The 13767-nt window shown below is 47.5% G+C and overlaps 1 protein-coding gene across 2 annotated transcripts in view; it reads left to right on the top strand.

Annotated features, from left to right (window-relative positions):
* The window catches only part of LOC149360003 (SEC14-like protein 2), a 50679-nt gene extending 37195 nt beyond the window's left edge, over positions 1–13484 (top strand). The window contains exons 7-9 of one of the 2 annotated variants that reach the window (XM_089569177.1): positions 3731–3837; positions 8849–9137; positions 13288–13484. In XM_089569177.1, the coding sequence (XP_089425303.1) occupies positions 3731–3837; positions 8849–9137; positions 13288–13385 (494 nt within the window). In that variant the 3' untranslated portion in view covers positions 13386–13484. The remainder of the gene's footprint in view (positions 1–3730; positions 3838–8848; positions 9138–13287) is intronic. The other variant, XM_089569176.1, reaches the window with a different exon arrangement.
* Positions 13485–13767: the final 283 nt, after the last annotated feature.

Here is a 13767-nt window from a genome sequence, read left to right as displayed (position 1 = left end):
CTGCGTGGTCCCCACGGATTTGGCAAGCGACACAGTTTGGAGAGTACGTACGTCCAATTCAAAGGAAGTAACGCTTCGTATAAACCGCGCTCAATCTTGGCCCGTCCACAAGGTTTGCGTGGTCGCAATAAGTGTCTCGCATAGGTGGAACAACACTTGGCAAGCTCCGGGGATAGCTGTAAGGCAGTCAACTTTCCAAAGCTCTCAGCATTGGAGGCTACGCCCACGTATCCTTTTTCCACTCATCATCATGCATACGTCATCTTCCGTGAGGCCTGCCGGTAATGCTGATGACTCTTATACCCCTGCTACACGGGCGTTTCGAATGCCTTCCAACCGAACGTCATTCGACTCGACTACCAAACGTGAGCTGCTACACGACGTTTTTGAACGGCATTCGGTTGGAATGACTTTCCAGTCGACGGCGCTCCACGAAGACATTCGAGATTTTGGAATGCCTTCGAAACGCGACACAGCCCGAACCAACCAATAGCCGTCGCCGCCGCCGTCGCTTCGCCCCGCCCACCGCCGCGCGACTGCTTTTAGCTCTGTGGCTGTTCATTTCGATACCCGCTACTCGCTTTTTTCTGCTGTTTGTTTTGCAAATAGTTCGTGTTCCGTGTAAGTGAGTGCTTGCAGATAATAGTACCCCAATGAACATTTACCGCGTGTGCATGAAATTGCCCCAGGAGTGCGCCGATGAGGACGACTGCAGTCATACTGCTGTTTACATTGGTTTACATCGCTTCGTATGAACAGCTTGTGCTCGTTTGCAAGACACAAAACGAAATATGCGCTTTAGTTCTATTAAATAATCTCTTCTCTTCTGTACCGGTTGTACCCGTGCTTGTTTACGCAGTGCGACAATCTGTGGGAAGCGCCGACGCGATCGCTCGCCTGGGAAACTCTTGACAGCCAGGTTGTTGACATCGGATGATCGGCGCTTCTCGCTAATTTTCCCGGCTTCCTCCGACATGCCCAGTACTTTATTTTAAACTACTTTATCCAGAAGTATGTTTGGTGACCGTTCGCGCCAACTGATATGGCCTAACTTGTTCACAAGCTAGCGACGGCGACGACTGCTGCTGGCCGTAAAGCACTGCTCGGCAGCTCGAGTCACACCGCCGCTTCCCGTTCATCGTATGCGCGTCCTGCGATGTAAGCAAAAGTTGATTTCATGTCACTGTTGTCAAAACTACACTCGTTGACCATTTGCATTCGCTAAAACTTGTGAATTCGTTCTTCACAACCACCGCAATCACCGATCCAACCATGCGGACTCGCTAGGCCTAGTCGTCGCTGAAGGAAACGGAGTCGTCGTCGACTGAAATTAATTTGGCAAGTGGTTATCGCTATTGAGTGTCCAAGTGTGCACATGTGAAATATAGCCGTTCGTTTCGCTTATTTCCAATACGGATAATGTATAAGCGCGCATGTATTCGCACTGTCCCCTCATCAGCGTGTTTTCGCTCGGCCGCCGAACTCCCGAGGGCATGAAGGCTGACCGTCCGCCGATCGGATTCGTCGGTGTCGTTTAGCCAAAAAACTTGTCCCACTACAATAATATTAAAGTGAACTGGAGAGTTCACTATAATCACATGGTGCTGTTCACCTTGATAGTGCCGTTGTCGGACTAGTGTGACCGTCGTCGTCATTGTACACTGAAAACGAGCTGAGAATTTCGAATGCGTTTGGAAAGTGCCGTGTAGCACCGCGGGAGTCCGTCGAGTTCGAATGCCATTCCAAGTCTCGACTGCCATTCGACTCAGATGTCATTCGAAAGTACCCGTGTAGCACAGGTATTAATTCTGCGTCAGTAGTCTTTTTGGGCGGCGATCTGAACGCCGGGCGCTTGTAGTGTACACTCTTAGAAAAAAAGGTAGTGAAAACGTAGTAACGGCTGCTGTTTCAACCTTTTTTTAACCCTTACTACCTATGTACTATGTTGCTACGACCTTGTTACTACCTCGAAAGAAAATTAAGTAGTAACAAGGTAGTAACTTCTGCTGTTACTACGTTTTTTGGCAGTTACTACACTTGTACTACCTCATTATAACCCTGGTAGTATCCATTACTACCTTGATCTGGAAGTGGATGATCGGAATATGCACATGTACGTATACTAACATTCCCGGTGACATTGCTACTCAATGCCCCATGTTTATATATAATGAAAAGGGTTTCCTAATTGGCAGCAAATCTAACAAAATTGCCAGTGCTGTTTTTTGTTTTCAATACAATATACGCAGCGCGTATGTGTTCCATTCTTTAGTTTGATTTCTTAATTGCACTTTTTCACCAACCCCAAGCTATTGTGCCTTACTTGTGCTCATTTTTCCTTCTGGTTTACTACAAGATGCACAAAAATGGGCGTTGAATTTCTGATTTCATGTTCATGCACTCCTTGTGACAAATTAGAAAGTCACCACGAAATCAGGTATTCATGTCTTTCGACAATAAAAACTCAGCAGAGACTCTTTTTCGTTAACACAGAACATTTCCTTATGTCATTGGCCATCAGCCACTGAAAGGTCCTTCTCAACAACATTGTTCTCCCGTGCGAGAATGTAGATGCTGCTGCTACATTTACATTTACACGCAATGAAAAGAACAAGAAACAACTGTGGCTGCACATATCACGGCACATAAGGTGACAAGTTAACGTCTGGTGGCGTGGCGTAGTGGTTAGCGTGGTAGGATAGAAAGTATAGAAACAGGTTACAATTTGAGGATAGGAAGTCAAAGGTCGGCGGTTCGAATCCTCCATAAAGCAGGCATTTTTTTTATTTTTCTTTTTTGTTTTTGCTCTAGTTTTTTTATTTTGGCTCTTATTTTGCACTATTATCTATTATGCATAAGATTCTAATGTCAAAAGTCATTAGATTATTTCTTAAGGTGTTTTCTCTCGAGCGGTAGTAAATGTTACTACCTCGCAGTTACTACGTACAGTTACTGAGAGGTAGTAAGTGTTACTACCTTGCAGTTACTACGTACAGTTACTACCTAGGTAGTCATATATGTGACAGTCGTTACTACCCCAAAATGTAGTAACCTCAACTACCTTTTTTTTAGAGTGTACCTTTCTTATTGTTTTGCACTCTGCTTTTCAAATACTGCAGTGCTTTTTTTTTATTGCGAAAGCAATACTAGTTGCACTTTCAGCCCGTCGCGTAGCGAGGCCGGTAGCTACCAAATTAGCATGTTGGATTGGATTGCATTGGATTGGATTGTACAACCGATGCATCACCACAAGTCTAACCACAAGCACCACCACCAGCTACACTAGCAGCTGAACCATGGCGTAGCTGCGGATATTGCTTTCGCAATTACCGGGCTTAACCAAGCTAAGCCACAGCCAATTTTTGTTTTCAACTACAAAATGTTACTTTTCCTTGAATCTAAGTACTTCCGCGTTCGAAACCTGCTTTGAAAGAGACGAGCATTGTCACGTAATTTCGCGCGGCATTAATTTATGGGCGAACAATTTCAACCAGACATTCAAAGTGCCTCACGTTGGTTTCTCTGCGAGGGGTGCCAGTGTGCTCACACTCCTGTATGGGAAGAACATCAACGCCTTCTGCTCAAAGACGCAAAAGCCTTGCGAGCGCTGGAGGCTGTTTATAATAGTCTCGATAGCTGGTGCTGCCAGGGCCACAAGGATTCAACCATGGCTGACACGCTTGAGGAGAACGAATCTAATAGCGGCACTTGTTTACCATCCTCCTCGCAGATGGCTGGCAGGAGCGTCTTCTAGGCATCATAGACGCGGAACACCTTCCCGTCCACTGGGGCGGAAACATGGTGGGGCCTGGCAACGACCCACAATGCAGGCACAAGGTCGGTACCGACAGCAGCTGGCATTGCCCGTGCGGAGTATCGTGAAAATAGCGTGCCCGAGGCAGCAGTGCATAACCAGCCTTCGTGGGCTTATCTCTGTCGCTCGGTGCTTCCTTCTTTTATGTGTGTGGCATGTACACAACACCCAAGAGTGCAGCTGATAAAGCACAAACCTCTTCCTGGCGTGCAGCTGGTTTCCTATTATAGTTCGAAAACGACTATGAATCTATCCTGGTCGAGGGACCCGACAATGCTGTTTCTGTCTATACAACTACATACTCGTAGGTTTGCCTGTTGCCCTTTTAAAGGGGTACTGGTACTGCATCACTTTTTGAGAATTTCCGGATATTCAAGGATTCAAATCTGTATAGGTTGTACATAAAGCATGCCAAGTCTTTTTGCACCTAGCATTTAAAATAGTTACGTGATCGATACATCAATTTTGCCCTTCTCCTCAAAGCATTGGAGGAGTGTGGGGAAGTTCAGTGTGACGTCACGGAAGGTGTGATTTCAAATGACCGCTGCTGTCAGCCTCATCCTGCCGTGCCTAGTTGGATGCTGCCGAACAACGTTCGGCGGGCTTTGCCTTCGGTGGCGTTGGATTTTTTTACCGATACGTTCGATGACATCATCATGCCCCCCCACACACACACACACTTGGCGTTGTACGCTGCGGAGAAGCTTGAAGGCTGTCGCAGTTTTAATCGCCGATTACGTCACCGTTTCAAATGTTAGCTCAAAAGGACTTCTCACGCTTTACCTGCAAGTCTCGCACATTCGACCCTTTTAAGGTCATCGATTTCTAAAAATTATGCAGTTGCCCTTCAAGCATTTGTCGCAGAGAAGTTCAACTAGTTTCGCGTGATTTATGCGCTTGTACCCGAATATTTGTGCGCTGACGAGAATAGTCTATGAAAATGAGCCTTGTTAGACGGGTTATTTAATAACCTTACCACACTGAAATTCAGGCTTTTTTGGAACGAATGACGTGAAGTTTTTTTCTTCAGTTTGTTTGCAAGCGAGCCAACAGACCGGGTAAAGATGGGCAGAAAGTATTACACACACTGGCGAACCCCCGTCCTCTAAATAGAAATCTGACAGAACCGCAAGTTATTTGCAAATATTGCACAGTGCAGAGAGGGTGCCAATGTTATACAACATTCACGCAGGAAAGATGCCCTTGAGCTATCGCACAAGAATAAAATGGAGCAAGAACCGAAAAAAAAATAAAGCGCCGAGGGACCTTGCATAAAAGTTTCGAAGAAACTTACTGAATACTATGCAAATAGGCTTGCGATTTCAAAAAAAACGGCACAGAATAACTAACCTGTAATCTAAGCTAACCTGTTAGCCTGTGATACCATGAATCGAATGCTGGAATTAGATTTTCGAATTCTAATTCGTTCTCTATTGGCAACAAGCTCGAATAACATTCGCGGTCTAATGAGCTCGGCAAACTCTCTCGTTTGACATGGAACCAGGGGCTTAGTATTAGCTCTGAAGTTTTTCGGTTGCTAACCACAGCTTTAACGTGGAAAGCGAATGTATGATACGTAATAGTTAGCTGATGCCTGGTGGCACAGAAGGGTGCTATGGGCGCTGTATTGATATTGCCGACAGCGTGCAGCTGGCGTACCTATTATTTGTGCCAGGTGACTCTTTCGCGCGGTCATTGAAAAACGTCTTCCGGCTCTTCCGATGTTCAGGGTGTGTCATATTTATCTGTCCGTGTTGTAAAAAATTCTCCTGCGCAAACTACTGCACTATTTGGTCTCAAGCACCGACCACAGAGTAGCTGGTGACAGTCCGCGCTTTTTTATTAGCAATTTAAGATTTGAACTTTTATGGATTGTCCGGAATCGGTTAAAAATTACGGTCGTGTGTGCGCAGAATTTTCGTCAAGGCGAGCGAGATAGCCGATTTGATAGTCTGCGCCATCTGGTGAACTTCGAGGCAATCAATATCCCTGCTTGGAGCTTGGGTCAGTCTCGCCGTACCCCAGATGGCGCAGCCTGTCAAATCTGCTGCTCCGCTCGCCTAGACGAAAATTCTACGCGCAGACGACTGCAGTTTTTCGCCGATTCCGACAAATCAGGCAAGTTCCTATGTTTTAATTATTTATTGAAATGTGCATGCTATCATAAGCTGCCCTGTGGTCAGTGCTTGAGCCTAAACAGGCAAGTAGTCTGCGCGGGAGAAATTTTTTACAACACCGACAGATAAATACGGAATGCTCTGTACGTAAACGTAAATATCCAAGAAAAAAACGTTTCCTGCGCTATTGAAGCCGCCAAAAAAATAACGAACAATTTCCGCGCAGCCTGCATATTTCAGCAGCCTGGAATCGAACAGGTGCCGTATATCCTGCCAGTTTAACCTGTTGTGAAAGTGGCGAAACTATTAGCACGCAACCCTCGGAAAGGTCGTGCTCGAGGTATCTGCAGTTGGTACAGCGACTACACAAACGTCGATTTATTGTACTCTTTCAGTTAGTCCCTTTGCACATTTATTGCACTCTTTCAGTTAGCCCCTTTGCGCATAGGCATGTCGGGAAGTGAGGCGCCTGAGTCTAAGAAGCGTTGTCTTCTCATTCAGCTACTTCCTGATGTGTTAAGAGGAACTCAAAAGAATAAGTGGGCGCCCGTTTTAGATTCTTCCGCCGAGCTAACCCTGTGTGACTAAGGGGCTTTTTAAGAACCGTACCTCATTTTCGCCACACCGGCACACAGCTTTATGCGTGTACACTTTATGTGTGTACAGCTTTATGTGGGCACACAGCGCTAGCATATTCAGTAATATAAATCTAACAACAGCACAAAATAAATCAATTAAAAATCCCCTGTGCGCCTTGGTTTCTGTGGCTGTTGGATTCTCTCATATTTATAACGAGCCCCCCATTCCACTTCCTTGTTAGCTTTATGAATAGTGTTTTACCTAGGACTTTAGACAATTTTTACAAATCGGCTCTTCTAGTTAGCAGAGCGCTTTTTCTTTTGGCATAGCATTGTTAGCAGTGTAGTACGTTTGGTTTATGGTTTATGAGTGTTTAACGTACCGAAGCCTATGAGGGACGCCGTAACGAAGGGCTCCGGAAATTTCGACCACCTGGGGTTCCTTAACGTGCACTGACATCGCACGGTACTCGGACCTCTAGCATTTCGCCGCCATCGAAATTCGACCGCCGCGGCCGGGATCGAACCCACGTCTTTCGCGTCAGCAGCCGAGCGCCATAACCACTGAGCAACCGCGGCGGCCGGCAGTGTAGTACATCGGAATATGTCTAAGACGTGCTAACTAGCAGGCTGGTTAACTAATATTGAATGCTTAACTTTTTAACTATGACTGTTAGGCTCCTTAATTTTTGAGAGCCGTGCAGCCTACCGTAAGTAATATCCATATGAGTTTTATAATTTCGAAGATGCGGTTACCCTCGGCGCTGTGGCCGAACAAAATTTTCAATTTCGGCGAGTTACATGCACTGGAGAGTTTGCTTTTCCTGCAAGCTTCTCGAAAGCGCATGTATTTTGGTGCGATGTAGCCAAAACGTGTTGAGCCACAGCGCCGAGGGTAAAAAACTGATATGGACATTAGTTACGGTGGGCAACATGCCTCTCAATAATTAAGGCGCCAGACAGTAATAATTAAAAAGTTAACTACACAATATTAGTTGAGCATTCTGCTAGTTCGCACGCCTTAGCCGTATTCTGATGTACTATACCGTTGACAATGCTACGCCGACAAACGCGCTCTTCTAACTCAACAAGCCTATTTTTAAAAAGTGTGTAAAGTCTTAGGCGAAACACCGTGTATATCATTCCCAAGAGTTCTGCTCAGGTTCCAGGACGAATGCACAAGACAGGACAGGCGTAGTTACCTTTCCTCCGTTAGTGCGGTATTTACGGTTATCTTCCCCATTATATTATGCCGTGCCCCGAACATATCACCCAAGAGGCCCGCTTTGCTCTCGTCAATGGGGAGGGCACAGATGTATTCGATGGCTCGGTATTTTCCCGTTGGTTAGCGGATATTAGTGCGAAGGCAGTATTCCAGACCTACCAATTGCGAGCACGAATCTTGTCTTGTGGCCTTGCGGCGTCAACACTGCCTGCCCGCCGGATTGTGAGCAAATTGACCACCGTGGCAGGTGGAAGTTAAATTAATGGTGGGTCGTGATAAGTTGCTCATGAAGAACAACATGGGTCGCACAATCCCTACCGGTGGTTGTGGTAGAAACAGTCACCTGCCAGTGCGGTGGCGCATTGCTTAACCACTGCGCTGGTACTGGTACGAGGACTCGCCGCGATCATGAATGTTAAGTAGAGAATGACCAATTCTGCACAGATGGGCATTAACCGTCTGAAGCCTTTAAGGCTGAGCATAAGTGTCCCCTGCTTTCGCACGTGTACTGGCTTTAACTACGTTAAACCCCTACCACTTTTCTGGGGAGTGGCCTCCCGCCCTCTTGTCAGGCATTTTCGCGGCATCTGACTGGATTGCAAGGTGATTGTGACAACCGGCTTTCTAGATGCTTTATGAGCGCTAGGAAAATGCAGTAAGGACAAAGAAGCTTCGTCACGAAAGGTGACTGATTTCAATGGAGCAATTAAAGCGTCACTAAGGAGTATCATTTGCCGACAGTGTAACTCATGGCCAGCACCGCACAACTGGCTCCCTGGATCAGTGGACACCTCAGTCTCGCTTTCATGTACGTGTCGTTGGTGTCCACCTGCAAAAACCTGTGCTTTCGCGCAATACTGCACGCTTAGCAACGCTAAACCGCCAGCTATTTTTTCTGCTTTCCTGCCCACTGCACTGATTGCGGAGCCTGTTCGAGGAACATAAGGCAAATAACAGCGCACGAATATTGACTGTCAGCAGCATGACGTTTCTTCGTCTTATCAGAGACCAATTTTACTCCCGCATGAGCAGCAGAGTTAGCACCGTATACGCTCCATCGATCCCTGTTCTTGTAAAGCTTTCTGGCCTCCATCTGTTATTGATTTTCTTCCAGATAAACTTCGGCGGCCGATTCGAGGAAGGCGTAGACTTGATGGAGAGCTCCGTGTTCGGCGAGTCTGACGCCCAGCTGCAGACCGTCAGTCGGCGAGACCGCTGGGAGCTGCCGGTGACCGTGGACACGGCGGGTGTGTGGATCAGCTGGCGCTTCCAGACAGCCTCCGGAGACCTGGCCTTCGGACTGCGCTCGAACAGCGGCGAGTACCTGTTGCCCCTGAGACGCCTCGAGGCCTGTTGCCACATTCCGCAGGAGGGAAGCTGGTTGTGCGAAACTCCGGGAACATGTGAGAGCCCTTATTGTCTCCCCATTGCCCCTGTTGTCCTCTGTGTGGGATTTACGCTTTACTTGATTAATACTGCCGCCTTATCCTTCGCCCGCAGCGGTGGCTCAGTTAGTTTGGAGTTCGGCTGCTGATCCGAAGATCTCGGGCTCGAACCCCAGTCGCGGCAGCCGCGTTTCGATGGAGGCGAAAAAAACAGCACACAGATCGTCGTGTTTACCATACTCATCTCGCACGTCGGAGTGCAATAATCTAAGCAGAAGATATACCGGGTGTCCCAGGTAAATGTAACCAAGCTTTTAAAAAACACGGGGTGTCCTAGCCGTCTGAAACCAAATGAGGGTTGTTTAGAGTCACGTGACCTAATCTGCAGTATTTTTTTCGTTATTCAAGGTTGACTAACTAGTTAAGCTTAATTAACTAACTTTTTAATTATTGACCTGAGGAACAAAGTGTCAATGGAAAAGTTGTAGATCGCTTTGAGAAACAGCTTACTGAGACATTTGCAGCAAAGTAATATTTACGTAAAGTAGTTTTTTTACCGGCCTTTAACCATAACCCGCACAATAAGAAAAAGCTTCCACATGACAACTGTGCCACTTCAACGTCCCAAGACGCGCCTTAAAGAATATAAAATCCATTTTTTCTGAAGTCCTCTCCTCGATGAGACCTTGGGTGGACATTGGGGCAGAGAAGTGAGCGAGCAGCTGGTCACGTGGAAATTTTCTTTTAAGGTCAATAAATGAAGCTACGTAAATCGTAACTTGACGGAAACAGCACTACTAGCGGTTTTTCGAGGTGATCTAAAACTTTTGCATTGACACTTTCTTCCTCAAGTTAATAATTAAAAAGTTAGCTAATTAATCTTGACTAAATAATTAACTTTGAAGAGTGAAAAAAATACTTCATCCACTCTACAAGTGGCCCGCATGATCACGCGCATCTCACACAGACGTCATGGCATGCGAGAGGAGGACACACTCAAGTTGGTCAGAAGCCTGGTAGTCAGCCGAGTCACATACAGCCTCCCCTACTACAATCCCATCAAGAGTGAGGTACAACAGGCGGACGTGATTCTACGCAAAGCCTACAAAACCGCACTCCACCTTCCTCACAGCACTTCAACCGAAAAGCTCCTAGCCTACACAACACTTTCGATGAATTGAGAGAGCCACAACTAGTCTCCCAACTGCGCAGACTACAACAGAGCCCATCTGGCAGGGAGCTCCTAAAGAAACTGGGCCGCGCCGATCAAATTCAAGAGATACAGAGGACAGAAACAATCCCGGACGAATATCGCAACACACTAAAAGTAACGCCAATACCCCGGAACATGGATCTTAACCTACACAAAGCACGCAGAGAGGCAAGGGCTGAATACCTACAAAAGACATTAGCACCCCAAGAAACTACGGTATACGTGGACGCAGCCACATGCACCAGAACAGCGGGGCAGCACAACAGCAATGCGGTAACAACGGTGATTGACTCGACCCTACGCGAGATCACCAGCGCATCACTACAAGACTGTACGATAGTCGAGGCTGAGGAAGCGGCCGTCGCTCTAGCGGCAGCGGAGGGCTATCGATCTAAACGGTCTCTAAAAATCCTTACATACTCACAAACAGCATGCCGCAACTACCTATGCGGCAGAATAGGGCACAGAGCGCTCCGCATACACCGCTCTGGGGGCCACATAACACAACGACAAACAAACGAAGAACCAATCAGGCATACGATAGTATGGACGCCGGGACACGCGTTAGTAACAGGGAACCAAGAGGCCGACAGGATAGCTCGAGGATACACTTATTACCGAGCATCCAACGTAGGCGACCTCGAGGGGAACGAACCTGTACCCCAAGATTATTCGGCGATTCTAAATTATTACAAAGGCTGCAGAAAGCGGTATCCACCACCGGACAACTCCCTTAGCAGAGAGGACTCTGTCGCGTGGAGGCAGCTACAGACGGGCTCCTACCCGAACCTACACGTACTCAACAAAATGTATCCAGCACAATACAATGACAAATGCCCTTGGTGCCAAGAACCCCCCACGCTGTACCACATAACGTGGGCATGCCAGAGAATAAGCATGGTACCAGTGATAACAAACCCGAGTGCGGAACAATGGGAGGGAGTGCTCTCCAGCGATCACCGGGTCGACCAAGAAGGTCTCATTCGGCGAGCAAAACTGGCAGCAGCATCCAGCGGAGCCCTGGACTAAGGGCAACCGACCTTTTAGCAAGATGTACGAAGCCATCTCAATACCGCCGAATACAACCGAATCTAGAGCTAATAAAGTTTTCACTCACTCACTCACGACTAGGCCACGCGACTATGAACAACCCTGTGTTGGTTTCACTGGACTAGGACACCTTTTTTAAAAGTTTGGTTACGTTTAGCTGGGACACCCGGTATATGAGAGCATATCGCCGTATAAGCAGCTGTAATTGAACATTGCACACTTCGGTGGCGACGACACAGAGTTAAAAGCGTAAACCTATTAGAGCTGGCAACCTAAGACACGACTAGAGGTTTACTGAGTGCTCCTGCATCCAAGATATGCTGTGAAATATGTCGAAATTGCAGTTTTCACGCTTGTAGCTCGCATCGGTAGTAGTAGTATTAGTAGGCCTTTATTCGACCATAATTTGCAGGCCGAGCATGTCGATCGTCTGGGCGCAAAACCAGTCGAGCCAGGTGGTGATGGATAGAGAACGTGAGGGGTAGGAACCCGACTGCTGAGGAGCCGGGCAATAGAAGAGGCAATGGGACAGGTCCGCATAGATACAGGGGCAGTTGGGACAGGAAGGGTCCGATCGATAGCGATAGAGAAAGAGGCGAGACGGGATGATGAGTGCATTCATTTGGATGTGCCGAAGAAGGCGAGCCTCCGGCACCGTGAGTGATGGATGAGTGATGGAGAGGATGGAAGAGGCCTGTGGCAAATATCTTAGCGGTAGAGGTAGTGATAGGGAGGTTGAGAGCTGCCTTGTAGAGGCCCACAAGGGCAGTCTCGAGAGCGTTAAGTTGAGTCCGAGGAAAGGAAGCGTAGGGTGCAAAGTACAAGACCTTGTTGAGGGCCAGCGCGTGGGCAACTCGGCACGCATGAGCCTCGTGGAGACGTGAGCGCCGAGTGACCACGCGCCGCAGGAGGTGAGTTACCGAGTGGCAGGTGGTGACAGCGTGGTGGAGTGCTTGTACATTCTCGGCCGCATGCAAAGGGAAGCCAAGAACTTTGCACTGCGTGACGACAGGAATGGGAGAACGAGAAAGGTGGAGAGAGACGAAGTGGTTGTGCGAGCGCTGGTAGGAGGAATGGTTGAGCAGGAGAAGCTCGGATTTTTCAGGAGCAGGAGAGAGGCCAGCGGTGGTGAGAAAGGAGTCGATGAGATCTAGGCCACGTTGCAGGGTGTCCTGTACGTGACCGGGAGAGCCAGGCGAACACCACAGAGTGATGTCATCGGCGTTAAATATATGATGCAGGTCGGGAATTTCAGTTAGCTGGGAGGCGAGAGGGGCCATAGCGAGATTCAAAAGGGTAGGAGAGAGAACAGCACTTTGAGGAGAGCCACGGGTGAGGGGGGGGGGGGGGGGGGGGGGGGGGTCGGACAGATGTGTGTCTACTCGGAAGGGAGCCACACGTTTAGAGAGGAATGAGCGGATATAGGAGTACATGCGGGAGCCACAATCCAAAGAGGCGAGTTGAGAAAGGATGTGATCGTTGCAAACACCGTCGAAGGCCTTGCGAACATCGACGGTCACAAGTGCGTGAACTTGAGTGGGAGTAGGCGACAGGAAGGTTTGCTGGAGAAGCAGAAACATGTCCTGTGCTCCGACTCGGAATCTTTATTGAGCTTCAGGGAGATATCGGTGTGCTACCCATTCAAGACCGGCATAGAAAATCACTTGTAACCTTTACCGCCATACCTCACGTTCACCTCTCAAGTAATACCTCTTAACGGAGCCCTTGGGATAGAAATAAACAAAACAAATCGATAGTGTCTACAGAAATACCAATTTCATGGCTTACTGCTGCTCACCACACTTCATAGATTGAATGTTGTACACGTGAACGTTGGGAAACACGACGGTTCGGCCCGAATTGCTGAGATCTTTTCCCCTTTTTTTTTCTCTGTGTGAAATGCAGACGTCCTGGAGTTCGACAATTCCTACAGCTGGATAACGGACAAGAAGATTGCCTACTTTGTGAAGGTGCACTCATCCGAGGAGATTACTTCATTGTAGAAAAAATATTGTGTAGTAAAATTTCTAAAATCGAAAATCATTTCGATGGAGGCGAAACGCAAAAAGCGGACGTGTTCTATGCGATGTAAGCGTGCGTCAGTAACCCCAGGTGGTCTAAAATTACACTCAGCCTACACTACGGAGTCTCTCATAGCCCTTGTATTGATTTAGCACGTTAAACCCACGATTTACAATTTACAAAAAATATTGCGATATTTTTATCTTAAACGTAATATTTTTTTTATAAGGTATACGAGTTTTTTTTTTCACATTTCCTTTGCGGATTCATTTAAACATGAAATGTAACTTCCGCCGCCGTGGTAGCTCAATGGCTGTGGTGTAGGCTGTCGACCCCAAAGACGCGAGTTCGATCCCAGCAACG

Source organism: Amblyomma mixtum, chromosome 2, assembly GCF_055824585.1.
Source record: "Amblyomma mixtum isolate Tamu chromosome 2, ASM5582458v1, whole genome shotgun sequence".
In the NCBI taxonomy this organism is placed as follows: Eukaryota; Metazoa; Arthropoda; class Arachnida; order Ixodida; family Ixodidae; genus Amblyomma; species Amblyomma mixtum.
This window is presented reverse-complemented; position numbering and strand designations above follow the sequence as displayed.